The sequence below is a fragment of the Bacillus rossius genome, chromosome 6 (assembly GCF_032445375.1).
Source record: "Bacillus rossius redtenbacheri isolate Brsri chromosome 6, Brsri_v3, whole genome shotgun sequence".
Lineage (NCBI taxonomy): Eukaryota > Metazoa > Arthropoda > Insecta > Phasmatodea > Bacillidae > Bacillus > Bacillus rossius.
In genome coordinates this window covers 1,513,633-1,536,440 of record NC_086334.1, presented here as the reverse complement: position 1 = coordinate 1,536,440, position 22,808 = coordinate 1,513,633, and the positions used below count along the sequence as shown (strand labels likewise).

Genomic DNA, 22,808 nt, shown 5'->3' with positions numbered 1-22,808 from the left:
TCTCCGTCGTCGCACACGTTTTTAGAAGGCCATAAAACGACAAAAATCACATTATTTTGCCGACCACAAATGCGTCTGGTGACGCCGTCGTCAATAGGCCTTAACTCACTCTTTGTTCCTTTCTCTGAATCGGCCAAACGCAGTCCAGAAAATAGCGTCACTTCCATATTAGCCAATCAAATAATAACTTTCAAAATGCTAATTGTTGTATCTGGACGTCCTAACCGAGACGACTTTATTTTCGTAGTTGTCATGGCAACGCACGAAAATAAATGCCTGTCAAGAGTGCCAACATATACATAAACATATACCGCACACGCAGATGAGGCGGTGAAAAACGTAAACGAATAAAAAAAAAAATACTCTGTACTGTTTAATAAGTACAGTGTTTTGGTGGGGACTAGTTTGCAGAAAATATATAATAGCTGATTTTCAGAGATAGTCTAAATGGACTTGAGCCACTAACGTTTTTTTATCAGTTTCCGATTTTTTTTGTATGTAATCTTGAGAATTTTAATTACAAATGCAGCATGCTAAATTTTAGATGTACATGTACTTTTAAAACATTGTTTTTGATAAATTTTGACCAAATAAAACAATAATTCCATCAAACATATATATGTGTATAAAATTAGAATGACAAAATAGTTATTTTTTCTAAGTAAACAATTTTTTTTTTTCACCGAAATTTTGCACCGAAATAACTCTTTTTATTCACCGAAATGGGCCTTTTTTATTTACCATTTTTCATTGGCCCTATTTCCAAGGCTGGTGCACGCCTTTGAAGTTGGAACTGAATTCTTTTTTATTGCAAATAATAGAAGAAATATTTAGGATGGAACGCACACAATCTATATATATTTTAGTTCGGCAAAGTTCTATGACTGGTAAACATGTTGCCGTAATAAAATTATGTTTTTGAAATAATTTTACGACGGTGACAAGTTTTGCAGCAATACTGCAGATTGTGTAAATTTTGTACGAAAGTTTTAATTTTAATTAAGGACTAACCCAACCATATTCCACATTTTAATTTTTGTAAAAAATTTTAACATTGGAGAGGTCAACTAGTTTTCCTGGCTGTGATTGGTTACTGTTTGCTCCGTTCTATTTAACAGTAAGACAGTTTTATACAAAAACTAGTCTTTCACATTTTTGTGATTCCAAAATAAAAATTTACAAACAGACAGGAATGGGAAAATAAGAACAATATATTTTAACATACATATATCTTTGTATTCTGGCTGGAAAATAAATTCAATAGTAAATTTAACAAATATAGACACAAAATAATGCTTAGTGATACATCACACACACAGCTGGAAATATAACACCCATATTCTATGAGGTACTTACTGTGTCATTTGTTGGACACAGGAAAATAAGTGAAGGAAACATTCAACATAGAAGATTGTGTACAGAAATGGAAAGAAAAAAAAATTGAAGCTTTAACTTTAGTGATGACATAGAAAATATTTTTTACTGTTAACATTAATGTTCCTTTATGCCAAGTTAGCACTTCAAAAATTATTTTTTTTTTTTTTCAAACTACTTAAAGCAAAACTAGTAAGCACATTTTCAGACAGTTGAATTGACATTGGTTGTATGTATGAGCCAGTCAGTTGCAAACTCGTTCGTAGAAGCAATACTTCGCTGTGAGTGTACTGCAAAATAGGGGATGGTTACAGTACTAGTAGAAGTTGTCAGTGAAGCACCAAAAGGTTGAAACATTTTTGGGATTTTTCGTACATAGTAATCTCTAATTTGAACAATCGATATGCTTGTAATTTTTTTTAATTTTTTCGATGGTTTGAAAGATCTAATTTGCTGTGGTTGATCAATTAAGTTAGGTGTTTCATAAGTACATGTTCTTTTAGCTCTGATATTACACATCTAGTTCACAGTTTTTAAGGAATTTTGGAAGTTTTTTTAAATGCTTTTTAATTCCTACACGGGTTGTTTGTGGGTTTGTAGTGATCAGAACCCAAGATTGAGACCCTATGTTTATTACTTACAAGGTAGTCAAGAAGTACTAGCATCAAACGTGATGACGTCGACCGGCGCTACGCCCTCGCTATACCCGATGTGCCTCGCCCCGCTTCAGGCCCCCCCTCTCGTCATCACTTTCTGTTCGAACCTCCGGCAACAAGAGAGTGTGTTTGTCCGCCCTGCGGAGGTTAGTAGAGTCTCCCATGCACCCTTGAAATAATAACTTAATATAATTTACAATTTTACTTATTTTAATCCCCCTAGTGTCATTTTCTTTCATCCCTAATATGGACGGTGCAGTGCAATGCACAAACACTTTTCTGAACGCACCCCAACGTGGGCAGTTTATTTTTTTAACTTAATAATTACCAATACAAGTAAATGTTGTTAATACGTAATGATAAGTTGTGATTTATTCTTCAGTGCTCGAGAGGTTCTGTTTTAATGAGTTTTGTCACGGAAATATAAACAGCCTAACTGTGAGTCAACTGCTTCCTGCTGCCATGACACCCAGTTTCTCTCATCCGCTGCCCGGGGTGGGACGCTTCCTAGTTCCTACACACCTCGTCGACTTCACCATCGTGTTCCAGCATCTACCGTCATTAACGTCATTTTAAATCTTATTTCGTTATTTTCAAGGCTTGCCCCGGGTAGTAGACTGTTTAAATAACTATCCATAACCCCCTTGCGACTTCAGTGATATGCCTCTGAGAATCAGTCTGAAAACCATTCTTTATTAACACAGCATCACGCTGTTGGATGTCACTGAGTTGATGCGTGGCAGTATTGCCCTGGGCTGTTTGTGTTTTTTGGCAGAGAGTTCAGATCTTTCGCTGAAACTAGATTTGCAGGTTGCAAATTTTTCTCTTTACTAGTCTATTCACAAACAGTGCACTTTTTTTTTGACAGTCATTGAGTAGTAATATTTTCATAAATAAAATCAAACATTATGCTATATTTTGAAAATTATGTCAGTTGACTGCATGAATAAGTGAGGGATAGGAGTATTTGTTGTCTGATATTGGAGAAACTGTTAAAGGAGAAATATTTTTATTTATTTATTCCTAAAAATGTGTTTCTCGAATATAGATGAGGTACTTTTTTGCTTCAAGTATTGAATATAATATTATGTGCTTAGGTGGTTATTTTTGCTTCGTATTGAACATTTTTGTTTTGTTATAATGTGAGCGTTAGAAACAGCTCATACCATCTTCTTAAAAATTTTTATTTAAAAATTCCCCCTGAAATGAAATGAAAGTCCAAACGTAACACCTAACCCAAAAATATTACATTAGGTTGAAATAAAAATGATTTAGCTTTAAATTAAAAGCTAAGAAACAGGCTTGCAGATGACCACTAAACGTTGTGTACTGAAGTTACATTTAAACAAGTGTTCCATTCCTCTCTTCTGCATCTGAGATGAGAAATTTTTTTTTTGAAAATGGAAAGAGTGTAGTTTGTTTATTTAGTCCATTTGCATGCTGTATAGGTAATTAAATATGCTACAGCAATGTTATTACTTGTAACATCTATGTATTTGTTTTTACATTACAATCAGCCAAGTGGAACGAAAGACATGTGTAATGTAGTGGTAAACATTTGTGTTGTCGGGACAACAGACACTGAACTACTCTGGACTATCAAATTAGTGCACTCCTATGAGTTAGACTTTAGGACTACATTCTGTGCTTAGGTTTCTTACAAATTCTGATATTCCTTCCTGGATTTAGTTCACTGTATTAATAGCTTTAGTTTTGTGAAGCCAACTGATCCTTTTGCAAGTTGGGTTTTGTCGTTTTTGTAACATATCATCACAGTCTTACCACATCCTCGTTGGTGGCAGCAGTGTTGTGTAAACACTGAATATTCAAAAAACAACTTGTGGGACAGGTCTCGGAGTAGCAGAGAAGTATGACTTCTCAGACTGCCACTTGGAGTACTCAGTCTTAAGAGTCTCTTCTGATCAGTAATACACACAGACACAAAAATAATACATTAATTAATGTTTTTGTGTAAACCCAGAAAAATAACACACCCTACATAAAACACATACAATAATAAATTAAGAACATAATATGCTTATGCGTCATGATTATGACTACCAAACACATTTCCACTATTATCTTGAAGAGTTACATTTTTCACACACAAGTTTTAAATAGTCACAAATATTGTCAACCAAACTTAGACTAAACAAAATGTTCTTTATGAGTTGATGTAATCTACAATAGGTTCATCATACTCAAGCAACAATTTTTCACTAGTTAATAAAAACATGTAGAAAAGAATAGGATATTTTCACATACATAGTATATTCTTATGCCACTTTGCAGTCCTTACCAGCACACACAGTATTTTCTCAAGTGGTAACATTGTCATGAGTGAGTAATATCTGGTCACTTGCTTATTGTAGTCTTAAGACGTTAATTCTCTGTGTAGTGGGCAGAGTTATCTATGCTTCCGATGATAAATTTATTCTTAAATCTGCGTTTCGGCTTGAGCATTGTTTGGTTGGGAAGAATTTTGCAGAAAATTGCATTTCTGTCATTAATCATTGCCGGTTAGCATTTTGTTATTTACTGGTCTCGGATAAGCCATAATCCAAGTGTAGATTGTTGCCTGGGAAACGTAAGCTACTGTCCATATTTTTTTTTTTTTTTTCGCCACTTAACCCGGTGACTGTTGGTCAAAGCAGTCCCAGGGAGTCGCATATTTGGATTAGTATTGGCCGCATCCGTGGTTAAAACCTTCTTAAGCTTTGCATAGCTTAGTGGTTTGTGTGGACGTTATGCAGTGGTCATCGTGACTGCCATCTAAGGAGTTTTGTAACACCCACTGTTTGGGCAATTTTTATGAAGGAATTTTTCACTTGTTGAGCTAAGATTGAAGTTTGTAGACTGGAAAACATCTATGTTTGTTGGTAATTGATGACTGGCCTGCGACCAGTACTGTCGGGAAGCGGCGGAGCCCCGGGTGGCCTCGAGACGCGGCAGTCCGCAGCAAGCTCGTCGTTGCCCTGGCGTCGGCGAGGGGGGCTCACTGGGGCAGCTCCCAGCTGGTCTGGCGGGCCCACGCGGCCAGCACCAGGACCAGGGGGTAGCAGGGCGAGCCGGCGGGCTGCCCCGCGCTCGTGTTCCGCACGGCGGACTTCTGCGGTGCCGCTACCTCCACTGCAAACACCACACCTCACATGTCACGTCGCTGCCATTCAAATATCAGTGCTGAAATTATTGGATATAACTTTATTTTGACGAAACAACCTCATGCATTTCATTGAAATGAAGTACAGCACCTGAGACCGCATTCTTACTGAAGCATTTCGCTAAAGTACTTTAAATGTGAGATTATTTGTATTACAGCTGAGAAGTCCGTAAGGGTTTTTTTCAATTGTAAGATTGTTACTTGATGCTTGAGAAAATTTAAAGTTAACTATTACCAAATATATCCTAATAGTGGCCCCTGTGATTGATGGTAGAATAATTAATTCGTTCAGGACAATAGACAATCTCTTTTATATATATATATGTGTGTGTGTGTGTATGTATATATATATATAAGAGATTGTATATTGTCCTGAACGAATTTATACATACATACATACATACATACATACATACATACGTACATACGTACATACGTACATACGTACATACGTACATACGTACATACGTACATACGTACATACGTACATACGTACATACGTACATACGTACATACGTACATACGTACATACGTACATACGTACATACGTACATACGTACATACGTACATACGTACATACGTACATACGTACATACGTACATACGTACATACGTACATACGTACATACGTACATACGTACATACGTACATACGTACATACGTACATACGTACATACGTACATACGTACATACGTACATACGTACATACGTACATACGTACATACGTACATACGTACATACGTACATACGTACATACGTGCATACGTGCATACGTGCATACGTGCATACGTGCACACGTGCACACGTGCACACGTGCACACGTGCACACGTGCACACGTGCACACGTGCACACGTGCACACGCACACGCACACGCACACGCACACGCACACGCACACGTACACGTACACGTACACGTGCACGTACACGTGCACGCACGCGTGCACGCACGCGCACACGCACACGCGCGCGCAGACACGCGCGCAGACACGCACGCAGACACGCACACACGCAGACACGCACACACACACGCACAGTCAGGTGTCTCACGGAACTGAGTACATCCAATATGGCATGCATGTGGATACGGACCCGAATTGATTAGTTCGGCAATGCTCAGCTCTTTTGTTCACGTTTACTCCACACATTTTCTCACTAGATTTTTACAAAATGTTATTTTCAAGGTAACACAGCATGTGAATACCACCGTTAGATAGTAATTAGTAAATATCTGATGAAATTTGTGACAAAACTAATGTGATAAATTTACAGTAATAATCTTTACACACTGGTAAAACCAAGAAAATAAATCAACAAATATGATGTGGTAAGTCTGAGATGTGTTGTTTAAGGCACACTTAAAAACACAACATATAATTTTCCCTGTGTCTCTTCAGAAATGTGGAACGGTAGAGCCAACATCCTTTTGTGCCCTCGCATACATGACTGGCGGGGCAATAGGCCTGCTGTTCCTCCCCCTTCCTCAAGGGCTAGGGTACCACTGGGTCCGAACTCCACTGGAATTATAACCCCATACATAATAAAAACCCATACCAATATTTAATTGCAATCTACAATCCAGTTTCCTAGTAACTGTAGCTTTAAGATCAGATAAGACCCCTGAAAAAAAAAAAAAAAAACTTTTTCTACACCATTGCCAACTAGAATCGAGCAAAAGTCAATACATAAACAAAAAGAGATTGTCCTGAACGAATTAATTATTCTACCATCAATCCCAGGGGCCACTATTAGGATATATTTGGTAATACACACACACACATACACACACACATATACACACATACATACACACACACACACATACTTTTTTTATGTCCGGCCAATTTGGGAGGACCGGCCTAAGTAAATTATCTCTACATCCTTTGGGAGTTGTGTTATGTGTGTACATCAAGTGTAAGTAAGTAAATCAGTAAATCAGTCACCACGAACAGCGAGTAATATTTCAAACCTTTGCTCTATGTGTAATGAAGACGTGGGTGGAGCCCGAATATCGCCCAGCGGGTAGGTGTAAAGGCAGGCCAGAAGCAGCGGCGTCAACAATAGGCCAAGCGTTGCAGATGGCCCGACCGACAAATTCTACGAACCTTGAGAGCTCTACCAGCACAGGAGCTGGCACTGGCGTGTTGTTATCCTCACCGCCGCCGCCGCCGCCAATTGTTCATCATTGGGTAATCCCTCAGCACGGGGGAGGTACAAGCCTTTTTAGGGGCTCTTGCCCTCCCATTTTGTAGTCATAAAGATTTTGAGGGAAACCGGGGGAAATGCCCCCCACCATCTTGTCTTTTATTTGTCGTAAGGCATCCCCAGCAGTTGTCCTCCCCTCGGGCAGGAGTAAGGGGGACCCCTTGCGGGTGGGGATGGCTGAGGCGGCGGGGAAGTACCTGCGATGGTCGTGAACCGGTTGTCGACGTAGGACGCCGCCTGCTGGAAGGCGGGGATCGTGGAGACACACAGCAGCTCCAGGGTGCCGCCGCCGGGGCGCGCCAGGGGCAAGGTCAGCTGCACGGTGGCCGAGGACAGGTGCTGGTCCCTGGCGGCAGTCACGCTGTTCCTCTGGTCCGGGACCATGCGCACGAGGCTCTCGTTCACCTGCGCCAGACACCTACAACTTTTCAAACTTAACACTGGGCGGCAGTGGCGTAGCCAGGATTTGTGTATTGGGGGGGGGGGAAGTTAAGAAGCATGGTTCCCCCCCCCCCCTAATAAAGCGGGTGGTCTGGGGGTCCACCCCCGTAAAAAATTTGGATTTTAAGGTGTAAAATAGTGCTATTTTAGCAGTTTTCCGTACTTAACTTTAAACATTGTAATGGTAAAAATATTAATTTTTTAATAAAAAATTGAGTGATGAAGTAGAAATTAAATTAATTAAAGATATTTTTATCAATCCAAGTGCCTTCTTTACGTCCACTGAAAATCATAAATCATGATCGAAGCTCGACAATACAAAAAAAAAAGAATAAAAAGGGTTGGGTTTCGGCAGAACTGATATATTCCTGAAAACAATTAGCTTTAGCTTGAAGAGTAACATGACACCATGTCGTCTCAATTCTATACACACACAGCGATCCTTACACTTTTGGAAGCTCAGTCACCACCTGCTCATAATTACCGCGCTGGTTAAATACAATGGGTGTAAGATATTTGAAAGCTTGGGACCCGTCACAGCGTCACAACCTTATAGCTTCTGATCGTGACAGGGGTAGGGGAAGGGAAGGAGAATCGGTAGGGTTCGCTTACTCTTCCAGTGCAGTGGCCAGCAGTAATACACCCAGGCTTTTAGCTAACCTGCTTTCAGTTAAGAAAAAATAATTGAGGCTAAGGGGGGGGGGATAGAACCCCTAAAATCCCCCCCTCCTGGCTACGCCCCTGATTGGGCGGTACGTACCGCACAAGTTGGGGAAGCCTTTTCACAGACGAGAGAGTCAAACATTCCCTTGAGGTATGTAGATTATTTATTATTATTATTATTATTATTATTATTATTATTATTATTATTATTATTATGGCATTACAAAATTAAAATTAATTCCTCCTGAAAGAATTCACAGCTCAAAACTCTTAGCATAACTATGAAATTTTAATAATTAGTAATCTCTATAAAACAAAAAGTTGCATATAACACCATATAACACGAATATATAAGTTCATGCGTTTAGAACTTTAGATCAATCTATCATCTTACAAAATTCACAACAATTAGCTGCCTTTAACTGCCTATTTGAATGTTAAGTATTTTCCCTCACATGCGTGAGTTTTTAAATTTGTATCACAGATTCACCTAACCTCCAAAAAAAATTTATTATTGATGTGTTTGACTTCGTTCTGTAAGAAAGATAGGTTTTTTCGGTGTTTATTTGTTAATTAAGAATCGTGCGTGAATGAGATAATATTGCAGACTAATAAATAATACTTTCGTAAGTTATGTTTCGAACAATGTAAGGTTACAGCCATAACCTATGTTTCCAACAATGTAAGGTTACAACTATATCCCATCTTAATGTAATCGTTGCTGTTATTATTAATCTCCATAAACTAAAAATAATATAAGAACAAGTCATGAAAATTTATACCTAATATAAATAATCCGAAGTCTTGGTAATTGTAACTTTTCAGGAAAAATAAAATTATAAACTTCAACAATGTACATAAATAAAAAAAAACGAAGATTTTCGAAAGGGCATAAGTAAAAAATTAAAATATCATCAAAAGATTCTGTGTAACACAAACTTAGGGTTTCCAAAAAAAAAAAAAAAAATTCAGGCACCTAAGAATGAATATAAAAAACACTTTAATTTAATAATTAAGACGTGTTTGGCTTATGTTGTACCTATTTCAAATGTTATGCTATTGCAATTTTCTATTTTATACTAGTCTCATTGGAGTAGACCAATATTTGTTCGTGGACGCTTGTCTCCAAGGTAAACATATATATCTTTGGCGTTACACAGTCAGTGAGTAAGTAAGGAGCGTATAGGATTAGTATTTTCTCTGCCACATAAGACATTATATGCTACAGAGTTTAAAAACACAGGTAGACCAAAAAAACATTCTTGAAATATAATTGCTTCTAGTTTATGTTTTTGTATATTTTTTGGATGCAGTTTAGCGCGGAAGTAATGCAATGCTAACATTTCATAAATGCTTTCAATATTTTAGACAGTTTTTTTCAAAAACTCCATCGACAAGACCAACTACATGTAAAACATATACTGTTGCTGAAAAACTTCAGTAATTCAATAACTTAAAAGTATTTCCGGAAAGTTTGTGTTTCAACATTCCTGCCATGCGGTTAGAGGCCGTTTTCGTGTTACGCAACTGTACCGCCCTAGCCTCGGCTCAGGTTTTGCGCGGGCAAGTGTACATGCCTGGAGGGCAGGCACGGCGGCGCGCCTGTCCTAAGAGTCGGGAGGGACTTGACTAAGCCCTGGGCCCTGAGGGGGAGGGGGAAGCAGGCGCCTCCTGGGGCGTGAGGGGGAGGGGGAAGCAGGCTCCTCCTGGGCCCTGAGGGGGAGGGGGAAGCAGGCGCCTCCCGGGGCGTGAGGGGACGGAAGTAACAGAAACACCCGCCAGGACGGGGAGAGGAGCAGCAGGCGAGGCGGAAACGAACAACAAAGTGGTATCCGGAGACCGCGGCAACAGGAGGGTGTGCCTGCGGAAAACACAGCGCACGAGCCCAGTTTCAAGTGGATGTCCCATGATGGGAGTCCTTGCTAGAGATGGTACAGCATGGCGTCTTAGAAGCCCCGTTGGCCGACATTTCTCTCAATCAGATTGCAGTTTAGTGATGATTCTATAGTACATCAGTTTTAACTTCTTGCTCTAATACGTACTCCAGGTTGGAGGAAGGAGGGGGGGGGGGGGGTGTTTATATGCACGCTGTTTGCTTTCAAATCCTTTCCTTTTGTTAATGGGAATGACATATTCTTTTAGGATTTCGAGGATGACCCGGGGAGGGGGGGGGATACTCCCTGGCTAAGCCAATCTATGATTCAGTTAAGTTGTGTACAGCTGTGATCAGGAATGTCTGTCTGACTCAGAGCTTTATTTCAAATGGGCCACACTCAACACAAGGGGTCACGGGGTCACAGTGGCCGGACTGCATCTCCGCTGATAGCCAATCACGCGCTCCAGAAGAGCGCGGCATACCGGCATCACTTATTAACGCGATTACCAGCCACCAGCGCGTCTCTCCCCGTGCACAACCCCCCCCCCCCCCCCTTCACCCCTTCCCAAGCGACCACAGTGCTTGTGCTCGGCGATAGAATGTATTCAAAAATCGATTGTCAACGGCTTTTCGAAGCGAAGGAGGCACTCGATAACTATTTGCATCAAATAGTTGAGTATTAATAATACAAACGCCTCAAGACTTGTTCATTGCCAGTATGCTCGATACAGTTTCAGAATGCTAAAAGAATACTATACGCGTCAAAATAATGATATGAAAAAATTAAAATCACAGTTTCTTCTCAAGTGACATTATTAAAAATTTATGACAAAAAAGTGTAATTACATTCTGATGTTGGTATAGACAGAATCCTTAGCGCAACGTAGAACTTATCTAGTGACAGCCCCCTGATCATAGATATTTACTTTAAATGAGGCTAGGGCTCTTAGAGACTTCCTAGCATTTAAACTCATGGAAAATGAATCCGACATAGCTACTCGAATGTAAGAGATATAAAAAAAAAAAGATAAGCAAATTTCGCTTGTTCCTTGAACTGTTGATTTGAAGTTGTGAATAATCTGTTCCATAAAAGTTGTCTGCCTGAATTGTTAACTAAAACGAGCGGGGGAAAAAAAACTTTACCGAACTAATTTAAAAGTTTCCACCAATTGCAACTTTTGTAGTGCGCCTCGCTGGCACAGAGAAAACATCTGCCAGAGGCAGAATGGTAATATGTTCTTACAACTGTGCGTAGAGCGTACAAACGTTATCTAAAATGTTTTTTGATGCTCGCTGTAATATTCATGCATTACGGTTGTTAAACGAACTCATACCATGGATATATTAGTCTGTCGGGGAACATTTCTATAGCATCAGCGAATATAGCAGTTATTCTTTCTGTCCGACGAGGTGGGTTGTAACAGAGCGACTTGTCACCCTGCAGTTCGTCTTAACTACTAGTATATGTATATTTAATGACAGTTTGGTTTATAATATACATTTTTTTGGGGATATATTTATTTGGCTTTTTTAATTTAGTTATGGCTTATAATTTTTTTTGACGTGACAGCGTCTAAAAATCGATGAACGCCGGCAGCACGCACGAAAAAGTGTCCCGTTACGCACATTGTTCCGTTACGCTGTGTCCCGTTACGCTCATTGTACGCTTGCGCCGCATTTATCTCTCTTCCACTCGATTGGAACAACCATCGATTTGACTTTTTCGAGGCACATTAAACTCGAAACACTCCCATTCGTTTCCTACTTTTCCTAGCATCGTCCTATCCTTAACAGAATTACACAGATTGGAAGAAGTTAAATAGCAAACATGTATAAAGGTTATAGTTAAAATAATCTCTTCGTTAAAGTAATAAACATATTTGAATTAATGAGTGCAAATAAAAGTAAATTTATCAATTAAATTGTAGATTTCATTTCACTCCTTCTTTGTATCCATACAAATTAGTGATAATTCAATAAAAATGATTCAATTTTTATTGATAAAAGTATGCAATCATTTCATCAATTTTTTATGACGTTGTCACGATAAACTATCGTCCGTAAACCGACTTTACAGACAACCAATGTTTTATGTTCTGGGGTTAATATTCATTCATTTAAAGGTTGTCAAGATATTTTATAGAATAATTTTTTTAATCAAATCTCCCTAACTTCTTTATGTTTTTATACTGCTAGACTTCGTTTATGTGAATTTCTTTTTTTTCTGTATTTTATTCTATTTGATTTCGGATATTTATTCTACTGATTATATTAGAATTATTTCATTTGTTATATATCTATCAGAGTGACTGTTATAGAATTTTTTAAATTTATTTTTAAATGATCAAAGATTTTTCTTTTATTTCCTTACCATACTGTCTGTTTCTGATGATATATGAGTAGTATATAATAGCCTACCCGGTAACTGGCTTCTGGCTGAGGAGCGAGGCGACGACCGCCATTTTGGATTGTGATGTCATGGCGTCCATTTAGGATGATTTTGGCCTTTACCTTGACCCCGGTGGCTTTTTTTTATCCATCATCTTTGACTCCGCTATTTTTATCCATCACATTGCATTCTAGAAATTTCCGCCATTTTGAATTCTGGAACTTTCTACTATCTAACGCCCCACTCCTAGCGTTGCAATTTTCGTTACGGTCGCCATATTGAAAATACATACTTTTAATGCTAGAAACTCGGAAATTTTTTTAAAATTTATAAAAAAATTTAATTAATACAATTTGAAATTTGAAAACCTCTGACATATGGAAAATCCGTAATTTTTAACTTAGAAACGTGGGGAAAAAATTTAAAATTAATAAAAACCAACCACTAATACCAAGGAAGATATTACATCAGTCGGTATGATGTCATGTCCGACATATTGTTTTCGTCTGCTAGATGGCATTAACGCCATATTAGTTCAATTTTTACTTTTAAATAAAATTTATTAAAAAAAAAATTCAAATATGAACTTTCTTACTATACAAATTTAGCTGGACTAAGGATGATGAAACAGAAGGGATGGGGGGAACAAGTTAAACGGTACACGAAAGAAAATCCAGCCATTATTATCAATTTATTATATGTATTCAGTGGTATTATTCCCCAAATATTTCCTCCTTGTTTACAACAGAAATTCTTCTATGTTATAGTTATCTCTAGCAGAAACAATAGCGGTTTTTATTTTAAATGAAAGCAAACCCCCCCCCCCTCCTTTTTAAATGTTAATTGACCCACACTTCAATCGTCCGAAACAATAATCCCCGCTGCCTGATGTGAGGTTAATCGTGCGACTCGTGAGGTTTCACCTCGTCGTTTTGCAAGGGAAAACAAGATGGCGCCAGAGCGTGCGTGTTTGCCATTTGAGCCGGGCATTTTACGGGAAGTCTTTTTTTCACAGACGAGAGAGCCAAACGTCCGATCGTGCATCTTCGGTTTTTTTTTGTTCATTGTAAATAAATATGGCGGTGTTGATAAAAGGATACTAATGGTCAATTAGGTTAGGTTAGCTACATTATAAATACTTTAAAACATTGGTGGACGGTTTATTTGGTTAGGATAGCTACATTAAAGATACGGAAAAGAAAGCATGAACTTCGGGGAACTTGGGGTTTTGGCTTGATGTAAGTTTTTGGACATACGCCATTGCTAAGGACTTTTTCTGTTGAAGAAAAACTAATAAATAAAATAAATAAATAAAAATACCCAAAAAAGACCAAAAAAACACACAAAATTAATCAAACAATTGCTGTTGTCAACAAGGATATGAACACCACAAAATATTCCGAAACAGGAATATGGTCAACAACCAAAAAAAAAAAAGAAAAATGTACTAAGAGAACGAAACAAAACCCCCACAAATGATGACAACACAAAAATATTGAACCCAAAATAATTGGGGTTTTGGCTCTCTTCGTGTGTGAAAAGAAGGCTTCCCGCATGTGACAGTGTTGTGCGATGCAGTGTCGCCGCGTGCAGGGAGGTACCTGCTGGGGCGCGCGGTCGTGGCAGCAGAGAAGACTCGGCTGTGACGGAGGAGCTGAGGCAAGGGACAGCCCGCGGCGTGGGAGCCCGGGTCTCGCGGCTGCAGGGAGGGGGGAGTGGGGAGGTCGACGGAAACTGCGTCGAGCCCGCGGGCAACACCGCCCCACGTGACCTCGCCTCGCCGAGCTGAAGACCTGCCCTCCGCCTCCGAGACGCCACCAGTGGGGAGTCCGCGGTGAGACGAGGGCTATGCGTAAAGCCCTCTCCGTCTAGTCATTAAAAAATATATATATATATTGGTTGTCTGTAAAGTCGGTTTACGGACGATAGTTTAACGTAACAACGTCATAACAAAACATTGATGAAATGATTGCATACTTTTATGAATAAAATTGAATCATTTTTATTTTAATAATAAAAGAATAAATACTTGAAATTATACTAGTAATCAGATTTTTAAAACGCAAGAATAATTAACCTTTTTTACAGAAATTATTGTTGTAATAAGCAATGAAAACCACATTAACTTTTCACTTCACTTTATAAAAAGTCGACGAAACAGTTCACGTGTAGATGACTTGTAACTAATTTTAAAAACTGGCATTTAGCTATAAAGTATAAATATAATTATGAACAAGTTTTCATATAAATAAACTGTAATCAAATATCTATCATCAATTATATGTATCATCATAATTTTTAAGTCAATTGTAACATAACCTATGTATTATTACTGCACTCGCCGACAGCGTAACGGACACAGCGTAACGGAACAATGAGCGTAACGGGACACAGCGTAACGGAACAATGTGCGTAACGGGACAATTTATTCGTGCGTGCAGCCGGCGTTCATCGATTTATTAGACGTCACGTCAAAAAAAATCGCAAGGAAATGTTTTTGAAGTGAAACCCCTTTTGGACGCGAAGCGAGTAAAAATTTCAAGGCCGAATTTTCATGCAACGTTTTCGTGAAACATTGTTTTTTTTAAATGTTCCGACGCCAAAGAGATTTAAACAGAGCACTTAACAAGTCGAGGTTTGAATTGCCAACACGTGTACTGAGTTACACGCGCGGTCGTTTTTTACTGTCAGTTTTAGTTTACTACATGTCCACGCCACAACATGTCCACATAACCGCCACTCTGTCCAAGCACTGTTCGTGGTCCTGCACCAGTTCCTTGCCCCCTCTGCACAGCAGTTCCCCGCCTGGAGTGGAGGGGACTCCTTGGATATAGGCATCACGGACCTCGAATGCACAACGCGTGTAGTCTAAGTAAAGGAGCTTGGTAAAAATCACCGAAAAACGTTTAAGCAATCTCCGTACTGGATTCCAAAAATGATGGCTACCTTATTTTTTTTAAAACAAACAGGGTGTCATGTTGGTTGATTTAATGAATCGTACATAAACAATTACAGCAAAAATTAAAAAAAAGAAGGTTTGTAACTGTTTTAATTTCCAGGCGGCGAACTTCCATGTAGAGGGGTTATAATAAATAACAGTTTAAAAAACTAAAAAACACGCTTTTATAGAAAATCCAACTAAAAAATAGAAAATAAATTTTAATAAATTTAATTTAAAAATAGTGTAAAATAAAAAAATGTATTTATTTAAAAAAAAACGTGGGGTGCATGGTGTCAATAGTTATAATTATTTTACTGACAGATATGAGTAGAAGGATTATCATTTTGATAATATCTTAAAAAGCACCCCACGCTTTTTTTAAATAAAATACATTTTTTTTATTTTACACTATTTTTAAATTAAATTTATTAAAATTTATTTTCTATTTTTTAGTTGGATTTTCTATAAAAGCGTGTTTTTTTTAGTTTTTTAAACTGTTATTTATTTTTTAATTTTTAGTTTTGTTTATTTATAAAAGCGTGTTTTTTTTAATTTTTTTAAACTATTATTTGTTCTAATCTACTATTAATTCCATGATAACTATAAGTAACTGTATTTATTTTACAAATTAAAATGTGTACAGCTGTATTGATAGTAAAATCTCGATTTTAGAAGCCATTCAAAAATTTTAACGTTATCAATATATACAGTGAGACTTAATGGTATAAGGTTATTGACGAACAAGTGATATCGACCAGTCTTACATAGTGTACGAAATTAATGCTGTGAAGCAGGAAAGGATGGGAGTTACGGATTAATTATTACGTGAAGCGTTTCACATTTACGTAACAGGAATTTTGGGAAGGATAAGGATTGAGAAAGGATGAGGAAAGGACCTGCTCATTGAGAGTGTATACAATATGTGAGAAAAATTCGGATAGACCGGACTGGGATTCGAACCCAGAGCCTTCCGATGACATATCGGATGCTCTACCATCGGGCGCTCGATGTACGATAAATATGATACAAAGCGCCCCACGCTTTTTTCACAATAATACTAGTATTTTTCATTCATTATTGTTTTAAGCTAATTTTAAAAATTATTTCCTCAATTTCTTCCAGGTAAAAATCCTTAAACTGTAAGTTTTGCTCTCTATCCAAATATGTTTTTGATATATCATCTGTCAAACTTATCCAGATTTTCCGTGTTTGATGTCTTTTATTTAAAGAGTTACTGACCTTGGCATAGTTTGGAGTATTTGTAACTGCTTGGTGTAGATTTGCAGGTTGGTGTTCGAGTGGAATTTCAAATATCTGCCCATCAGGTGTAGCTATTGAGGTTATGCATATGGTGTTTGATTTCCCATCTGCTGTTGGTTTCACAGCAAAATCAAACTTCAATTTTTCCATGTTTCGAGAAATATTTAAATAAAATGTTGTTTTATAATAATGTTTCACTCTTGGTTAATTGGTAAAATGAAACAAAGACGTAATTGTGTTTCTCTATTTAACGAAAGAAACAACATTTAAAGCCCTTATATCAGGTTTTTTTTCCATATTTTTAAAAATATAAATAATATTCTCTTCAAGAAAGTATATTGTTCACAATAATCATAACCCACTCTCACTTTTCATTTAATTAAATGTCACAATATTTAGTAGGCTTTGTTTATATCGCGCCAAAGACAAACTGAAAGACAAGAGTTCGCACATTGCAAAGAAAACCATTGCGGTCATGTACGAACTCTTTTCTTGTTAAATTATATAAATTGACAAAAATCTTATTTTGCAAATTGAATAATGTAATAATATTATCAAATTAGTGTATTGATATCGGTCCTCGATAAATCTACAAAGTTTGAATGAAATCTGGCCTTTTAAAGTGGGTCAAAATCGCACCCAAAGGAGTCGGTTACAAACATACATACATACATACAAGCATACAGGTGAAGCTAATACAAATCGTGTAAAAACAGTTTCAGGTTGCGAAAAGAGCTTGGAACTTAATGGTTATTATGGGAAAATGTAAAGTAGGGTAGTAAATTAAAAAAAACAATAAATTTTTTCTACTCGATTGTATTTTTATAATGACAAAACGGAGGTTACATTAATAGCACTCGTATATATTTGTCATCAGGAAAAAGGAAAAGCTTGCTATTGTGTTTACAAGTGTTTATTTTTTTCCTTTATCAGAGACTTACTGTTCCATATGGGTCTGAGCAAGTTACCTACAAGATTGCGCGCCGGCAGGGTGGACTATGAAGCCACGACAACACGACCACACGACACGACAGGCGTGACACGCTCAACAGCCAATCAAATCCAAGGCCACTGTGACCTCAAGACAATATACGCGCTCTGACGGCCCGTAAGAAGTACATTCTGTTTCTATTGTGTCGTGTCGTGCGCACGACGGGAAGCCAAACAGACACCTAACAAAATTTAACTTAAAAAAAATCACCTTCTGTCGTGTCGTGCTCGTCGTAGGGCTTGAAAATATCATTTAAGGATTTTAATTTACCTATGAAAATAAGATAACTGTTTCATTAAAATCAAGCTTTTCTTTCAATGGTACAAGGGTTAAAAAATATAATTTAAGGATTTTAATTTATCTTTGAATATAAGGTATCTGTTTCATTAAAATCAAGACTTTCGATAAATAATACAAAGGCTAGAAATAATCATTTAAGGATTTAAATTTTACTATAAAAATAATTATCTGTTTCATTAAAATCAAGTTTTTCCTTAAAGGGTACAATGGCTAGAAAATATCATTTAACGATTTTTATTAACCTATGAAAAAAAGATATCTGCTTCATTAAAATCAAGCTCTTCAATAAATGGTACAAGAGCTGTAAAATATCATTTAACGATTTTAATGTAACTATGAAAATAAGATAACTGTTTCATTAAAATCAAGCTTTTCTTTCAATGGTACAAGGGTTAGAAAATATAATTTAAGGATTTTAATTTAGCTATGAATATAAGGTATCTGTTTCAATAAAAACAAGCTTTTCAATAAATGATACAAAATCTAGAAAATTTCTTTAAGGATTTTAATTTACCTATGAAAATAAGATATCTGTTTCCTAAAATCAAGCCTTTCAATAAATGGTACAGGAGCTAAAAATATTATTTAAGGATTTTAATTTACCTATGAAAATAAGGTATCTGTGTCATTAAAAACAAGCTTTTCAATAAATGGTACAAGGGCTAGAAAATATAATTTAAGGATTTTAATTTACCTATGAAAATAAGATATCTGTTTCATTAAAATCAAGCTTTTCAAAAAATGGTACAAGGGCTAGAAAATATAAATTAATGATTTTTATTTACCTATAAAAATAATATATCTATTTCATTAAAATCAAGCTATTCAATAAATGGTATAAGGGCTAGAAAATATAATTTAAGGCTTTATATTTACCTATGAAAATAATATATCTGTTAAATTAAAATCAAGCTTTACAATAAATGGTACAAGGGCTAGGGAATATTATTAACTATAATTTAATTTTTCTATGAAAATAAGATATCTGGTTCATTAAAATCAAGCTCATCAATAAATGGTACAAGTGCTAGAAAATATCATTTGAGGATTTTAATTTACCTATGAAAATCTGATATCTCCTTTAATTAAAATCAAGTTCTTCAATAAATTGTACAAGGGCTATAAAATATCATTTATGGATTTTAATCAAACTATAAAAATAATATACATTTCATTAAAATCAATCTTTTCAATAAATGGAACAAGAGTTAGAATATAACATTTAAGGATTTTAATTTACCTTTGAAAATATGATATCTGTTTTATTAAAAACAAGTTTTCAAATAAATGGTACAAGGGATAGAAAATATCATTTAAGGATTTTTATATACCTATGAAAATAAGATATATGATTCCTAAAATCAAGCTTTTCAATAAATGGTACAGGGGCTATAAAATATTATTTAAAAATTTTAATTTACCTATGAAAATAAGATATGTGTTTCATTAAAATCAAGGTTTTTCAATTAATGGTACAAGGGATAGAAAATATCATTTAAGGATTTTTATATAACTATGAAAATATGATATCTGTTTTATTAAAATCATTCTTTTTAATAAATGTTAAAAGGGCTACAAAATATCATTAACAAATTATAATTTTCCTATGAAAATAATATATCTATTTCATTAAAATCAAACTCTTCAATAAATGGGACAAGTGCTAGAAAATAACATTCAAAGATATTAATTTACCAATGAAAACAAGATATATGTTTCATTATAATCAAGCTTTTCAATAAATGGTACATGCGCTAGAAAATATTATTTACGAATTTAATAACCAATGCAAATTTAAAAACAATTTCATAAAATAATGCATTTCAATAAATGGTACAAGGGATAGAAAATATCATTTAAGGATTTTTATATACCTATGAAAATAAGATATCTGTTTTATTAAAATCAAGCATTCTAATAAATGATAAAAGGGCTAGATAATATCATTAAAAAAATTAATTTTCCTATGGAAATAATATATCCATTTCATTAAAATCAAGCTCTTTAATAAATGGTACAAGTGCTAGAAATTATCATTTAAGGATTTGAATTTACCTATTAAAATAATATAGGCCTATCTGTTTCATTAAAATCAACATTTTCAATAAAAGGTGCATGTGCTAGAAAATATCATTTAAGGATTTTTATTTACCAATGAAAATTTAAAAACTGTTTCATTAAAATCAATAATTTCAATAAAGGGTACAGGACTAGAAAATATCATTTAAGGATTTATATTAACCTATGAAAATAATATATCTGTTTAATTAAAATCAAGCTTTACAATAAATGGTACAGGGGTTAGAAAATATAATTTAAGGATTTGAATTTACCTATTAAAATAATATATCTGTTTCATTAAAATCAAGATTTTCAATAAAAGGTGCATGTGCTAGAAAATATCATTTTAGGATTTTTATTTTCCAATGAAAATTTAAAAACTGTTTAATTAAAATCAAGAATTTCAATAAAGGGTACAATGGCTAGAAAATTACATTTAAGGATTTAAATTAACCTATGAAAATATTACATCTGTTTAATTAAAATCAAGCTTTACAAAAAATGGTACAGGGGTTAGAAAATATCATATAAGGATTTTTATTTACATATGAAATTAAGATGTCTATCTTATTAAAATCAAGCTTTTCAATAATTAGTACAAGGTCTAGAAAAATTCATTTTAGGATTAAATTCTTACTATATAATTAAGATATATATTTCATTAAAATCAAGCTTTTCAATAAATCTTACAATTGTTAAAAATTACCATTTAAGGTTTTTAATTTACCTACGAAAATAAGATATCTGTTTTATTCAAATCAAGATTTTAAATAAATGGCACATGCGCTAGAAATTATCATTTCAGTATTTTATTTACCAATGAAAATTTGAAAAAAACTGTTTCATTAATATCAAGCATTTCAATAAATGGTAAAGGTCTAGAATAAATCATTTAAAAATTTTAATTTACTTTTGAAAATAAGATATTTGTTTCGTTAAAATCAAGATTTCAGTTAATGGTACAATGGCTAGATAATATAATTTAAGGATTTAAATTTACCTATTAAAATAATATATCTGTTTCATGAAAATCAAGTTTTTCAATAATGGTACATGCGCTAGAAAATATCTTTCAAGGATTTTTATTTACCAATGAGATTAATAACTGTTTCATTACAATCAAACTTTTAAATAAATGGACAAGGGCTAGAAAATATTATTTAAGGATTTTAATTTACCTAATAAAATAAGATATCTGTTCCATTAAAACCATATATTTCAATAAAGGGTAGAAGGGCTAGAAAATATCATTTAAGAATTTTAATAAGCCTATGAAAATAATATATATGAAATATTAAAATAAATTTTTCAATAAATATTAGAAGATCTAAAATATCATTTAAGGATTATAATTTACTTATGAAAATAAGATATCTGTTTCATTAAAATCAAGCTTTTTAATAAATGCGACAGGGGTTATAAAAATTATTTAAAGAATTTAATTTACCCATGAAGATAAAATATCTGTTTTATTAAAATTAAGCTTTTCAATAAAAGGTACAAGATCAAGAAATCATTCTTTAAGGATTTTAATTTACCTATGTAAATAAGATTTCTGTCTAATCAAAATCAAGCTCTTCAATAAATGGTAGAAGGGCTAGAAAATATCATTTATTGATATTAATTTACCTATTAAAAAGAGATATCTGGTTCATTAAAATCATCCTTTCATTAAATGGTTCAAGGGCAAGAAAAAATCAATTAAGGATTTTTATGTACCTATGAAAATGAGTAATCTGTTTAAATAAAATCAGCTTTTCAATAAATGCTTTTGGGGCTATAAAATATTATTTAAAGATTTCAATTTACCTATGAAAATAAGATGTCTGTCTCACTAAAATCAAGCTTATCAATAAATTGTACAAGGGCTATAAAATTTTATTTCTGGATTTCAATCTAACTATGAAAATAATATATATCTTTGAAATCAAGTTTTTCATTAAATGGTACAAGAGTAGAAAATATCATTTCAGGATTTCAATTTACCGATGAAAACAAGATATCTGTTTCATTAAAATCAAGCTTTTCAATTTATGGTATAAGAGATAGAAAATATCATTTCACGGTTTAATATACCCATGAAAATAAGATATCTGTTTCATTAAAATTTAGCTTTTCAATAAATGGTACAAGTGCTAGAAAATATTATTTAAGGAATATAATTTTCCTATGAAAACAAGATATCTGTATTATTAAAATAAAGCTTTATAATAAAAAGTACAAGACCTAGAAATCATCATTTTAGGATTTTAAATTACCTATTTAATTAGGATTTCTGTCTCATTAAAATTAAGCTTTTCAATAAATGGTACAAAGGCTAGAAAATATTATTTACGGATTTTAATCTAACAATGAAAAAAAAAACTATATCATTAAAATCCTGTTTTACAATAAATGGTACAAGGGTTAGAAAATATCATTTATGGATTTTATTAACTGTTGATAAAATATATTTGTTTCATTAAAAACAAGCTTTACAATAAATGGTACAAGG

At 34.7% G+C, this 22,808-nt stretch overlaps 1 protein-coding gene across 1 annotated transcript in view; it reads right to left on the bottom strand.

The window, feature by feature from the left end:
• Positions 1 to 1,214: 1,214 nt before the first annotated feature.
• The window catches only part of LOC134532470 (uncharacterized), a 167,630-nt gene continuing 146,036 nt past the window's right edge, over positions 1,215 to 22,808 (bottom strand). The window contains exons 6-7 of the mRNA XM_063368888.1: positions 7,590 to 7,797; positions 1,215 to 5,159 (exon numbers count right to left, since the gene is read on the bottom strand). Of these exons, the coding sequence (XP_063224958.1) occupies positions 5,026 to 5,159; positions 7,590 to 7,797 (342 nt within the window). The 3' untranslated portion in view covers positions 1,215 to 5,025. The remainder of the gene's footprint in view (positions 5,160 to 7,589; positions 7,798 to 22,808) is intronic.